This window comes from Scyliorhinus canicula, chromosome 1, assembly GCF_902713615.1.
Source record: "Scyliorhinus canicula chromosome 1, sScyCan1.1, whole genome shotgun sequence".
Taxonomy (NCBI): domain Eukaryota; kingdom Metazoa; phylum Chordata; class Chondrichthyes; order Carcharhiniformes; family Scyliorhinidae; genus Scyliorhinus; species Scyliorhinus canicula.
This window is the reverse complement of record NC_052146.1, coordinates 14,006,661-14,008,202: the sequence shown is the minus strand read 5'-3', so window position 1 is coordinate 14,008,202 and position 1,542 is coordinate 14,006,661. Positions and strand designations below refer to the sequence as shown.

The 1,542-nt window shown below is 48.8% G+C and overlaps 1 protein-coding gene across 1 annotated transcript; it reads right to left on the bottom strand.

Annotated features, from left to right (window-relative positions):
• Positions 1-296: 296 nt before the first annotated feature.
• LOC119977996 (melanocortin receptor 5-like) lies at positions 297-1,151 on the bottom strand. The gene has a single exon (XM_038819283.1). It carries the CDS (start codon positions 1,149-1,151, stop codon positions 297-299), a length of 855 nt encoding a protein of 284 aa, XP_038675211.1.
• Positions 1,152-1,542: the final 391 nt, after the last annotated feature.

The following is a 1,542-nucleotide window of genomic DNA, read 5'->3' as shown; positions in this document are numbered from 1 at the left end:
GTGGTGCTGCTGACCGCCAGCCAAACAGGATTCTACGGCGGATGATCAGGGAGGCAAAGGCAAGGGCGTCCGCCCTCCTCCCCAGGAATAGATCTGGCTGGTCCGAGACCCCGAAGACCGCCACTTTCGGGCATGGCTCCACCCTCACCCCCATCACTTTGGACATAGCCTCGAAGAAGGCTGTCCAGTACTCCACAAGTCTGGGGCAAGACCAGAACATGTGGGCGTGGTTGGCCGGGCCTCTTTGGCACCGTTCACATCTGTCCTCCACAGAAAGCCTATTTTTAACTATTTACTCACCGAGCACCCCTTCGGCAGCACTTCCACACTCTGGTCATCACGATCTCTTTCAGAGGGGCGCAACCCCTGATGTACAAAACAGGGGTGAGAGCTGCATTGACCCGTGGCAGGATTCTCAGGGGGTCCAACCCGTCCGTTCTAAATCTCAAGCAGAAGCGTCGCGAAAACGAGCAGACTATGACGTTGAGGAAGATGGGCAGCCAAAAGGCGAGGAAGCAACTTGCCACAACCACAATCAGGTAGAGTGAGGTTCTCTTATTCTCCCTTGCTGCCGAGGGTGGTTCCTTCTCCAGCTGATACTTAGCAATCAGATACAGCTTGATGTTCAGCACCACCATAATGACGTACGTTGTTAAGTTGCAAATGAGTGAACCGATGCCACTGATTTTCATGCCAATGGCTGAGGTGACTAGGTTCTGTACGGCAGCCACTGTATAGGCGTAGATCCACAGACAGGCAATGACAATCCCTGTTCTGGTACGGGTCATTCTTTGGGCATATCGAAAGGGCGAAATGATAGCGTGGTAACGGTCTGCCTGGGCTGCCAAGGTGATCAGGTAGGAGAGTCCCATGAAAGTGGGCCCAATGAAGTAAGTCCCATTCCGTGGAGGGAATGCGTCCAATGTGTCAAAAAGGCCAGAATAGTACCAGGAAACTCCTGTCCCCAGATCACTTATACAGGTACTCAACATGAACAAGAACCTATTCTCCTTCAGGAAAAACTTCCTGATCAACAGAGCCAGCAGGACCGATGCATTGATCAACACTATGCTTGTGGCTAAACTAACGTGGAACACAAAAAGAATTAAATAGCCCACACCTCCAAACTCTAATATTAATGCAACAGGCATTTTGCCAAGAAGGTGCAGAATAAATGCCCTCCAATGTTCTTGGATCTTATACTCTTTCGGATCTATTTTTAGTCAAATTAGCTGCATTTTAATCCCAGTGGAATTATAATTAGCAAACATCCTAATGTGTGGCTGTCGGTGACTCGGAATAATCTCAATGGGGCAATTATAGTTTAATGTACTTTTAAGTACAGCCATTGAAGGCTGTGGTGTGACCTTGGGGAATAAAACGATGAATGTGTTTATAAAGAAAGGGGTTTAGGATTTCACCCCTAACGTCAATCATTCCCTCCCCCCATAGTCTCCACCTACTCTCCAAACATTGTATTATGGGTCAATGGATCTTGCGTGGATGCAAACTCGAGCCATTTGGAGAGAAACAATCGCTCCC